Raw genomic sequence first — 1925 nt, 5'->3', positions numbered from 1 at the left:
CCCCCCCCCCCCCCCGGGGTCGGCCTTTCCGCCCTTCAGCCGCCTGCGCCACCCTGCACTATGTGTCGAATTCACCCTGGCAGCTGGCCCGGCCAGTCCGGCAGTTCCTGGCCACCTTCGGCTTCCCGGTCACCTCGCTGCACCTGAAGGCCTTCCATCTGGGGGACCGGACATGGCGGTCGCTGCTTCAGCCGCCGGAGCGCGGGAAGTCGGCGGCCATCTCGTCGCTGCTGGCTCGGCTGCCGCCCCGGCGGCGTGTCCTGCTGATTGGCGACAGCGGCGAGCGCGATCCCGAGCTCTATGCCACCGTGGTCCGGCTGATTGCCAGCAAGTGCCGGATTGTGGCGGTGGCCATCCGCCATGTGACCGATGGCATTGTCCCCGCCACACCGATCCCAGCCCTGACCAGTGCCTCTCCCTCGTCGGACAACCTGCTTCTCGGCATGGGGGGCTCCCCTGGGCCGGTGCCGCCCGGGCTGGCGGGGGACTTTGGCCTGCTGCAGACGCCGGTGCTGAGCAGCTCCATGTCCACCGCCTCGACCGCCGCCGGCAATGGCCAGGGCAGCTCCCTCGGGGCCGCTCGCGATCTCGAGGCTCAGGGCTTCATCCCGGTGTCGATGCACTTCTCGGTGGCCGAGCCCGTCGGGCCGGCCCCCCCTGCTGGCGGCCAGCTGGCTGGCGCTCCTGCCGATGCCAATGACGCCGATGAAGATGACGACACCAACACCTCGGACTGGCTGCTGAACACGGCCGACTCGGAGGAGGTGGCCACCCAGTCGCTGGCGGCGGGTGGTGCCGACGATGACTACCACTCGTCGCCGGACGACGATGGCGGTCCGGCCACCCCTCCGCGGCGGTCTTCCTTTGGCGGTGGCCCCGGCGGCAGCGCCTCGCTCATGACGTCTCCCCTGGCCTTGACCTTCTCCCCGCACAAGATCCTCTTCCCCTCGGCAACCACCAGCGAAGAAGGGGCCACCCCCGACAAGGAGGAGGATCGGCCGGCCGCCACGCCGGTGGTGGTGGCCACCACCTCCACCCCTGCCGTCGGCTCGGACCCCTCGGGCAGGTCGGATCCCGGGGCCGGCACCTCCCCGCCGCGGCCTCCGCCCGCGCACTACCATCCCCCCCATTTGCTTGGTGGGCTGGTGAGCATGTCCTCGCCGCCGGTGACCGCCCTCGGGGGCGGCATGTCCGCAGCAGTGGCCGCCGCCTCGGGGCCCGAATCGCCCTACTCCGAGGAGGACCTCCTCCGGAGCCTGTCCTCGACCGACACATCGCTCGACCTGTCGCCGGTGGCCGGCTCGCTTGCCTCCCAGCCGGGGGGCGGAGCTGGGCCGCGCTCGCCGCTGCACCAGCGCCAGGACCTCCCCGAGCCTGGCAACTTGGCGAACGGGGCCCCGGCGGCGGCCCCGTCGTCGACCGCCCCGCCTCGCCTGCCCCCCCGGCCATCATCCGCCGGCGGTGCTGCTGCGACCAGCGGCGCGGTGCCCACCTCGGGCGGGGCCCCACCACTGCCCCCGCGCCCGACCGACACCGGCCGTGTGCCGGCCCCGCCGCCGCCTTCACTCCACCGCCCGGGCGGTGGCCCTGCTGCGGCGGCCAGTGCCAGTGCCAGCACCAGCGCCACCAGCCTGGCGGGCCCGCCGGCTCTGTCGGTTTCCGCGTCGCAGGCCCTCGCTCGCGACCGACGCCTCCTGGAGCAGCGCATGGCCCAGCTCTTCGACCCGCTGGGCGTCACCTGGCTCATCTTCTCCGACGGAAACGACCTGCGCCAGCACCCGGCTGTGGCTGCCTACCTGCCGAGGGGGGACGACTGCTCGGGTCCGGCCGAACGGCCGAACACCAGCGATCCCTCTCCGCCCTCCTCCCTACCCTCCTAGACACACGGTGACCAGCCTTCCCTTGTTCCTGCCTCGCCGTCCCCC

At 73.0% G+C, this 1925-nt stretch overlaps 1 protein-coding gene across 1 annotated transcript in view; it reads left to right on the top strand.

The window, feature by feature from the left end:
• The window catches only part of H696_02889 (hypothetical protein), a gene marked incomplete at both ends in the record, with an annotated part of 1993 nt that extends 113 nt beyond the window's left edge, over window positions 1–1880 (top strand). The window contains one exon of the mRNA XM_009496784.1: window positions 40–1880. Coding sequence (XP_009495059.1) covers window positions 40–1880 — 1841 coding nt within the window. The remainder of the gene's footprint in view (window positions 1–39) is intronic.
• Between the last annotated feature and the right edge of the window lie 45 nt (window positions 1881–1925).

The sequence above is a fragment of the Fonticula alba genome (assembly GCF_000388065.1).
Source record: "Fonticula alba strain ATCC 38817 unplaced genomic scaffold supercont2.4, whole genome shotgun sequence".
Lineage (NCBI taxonomy): Eukaryota > Rotosphaerida > Fonticulaceae > Fonticula > Fonticula alba.
The sequence above is the reverse complement of the archived record's forward strand: the minus strand, read 5'-3'. Positions and strand labels throughout refer to the sequence as shown.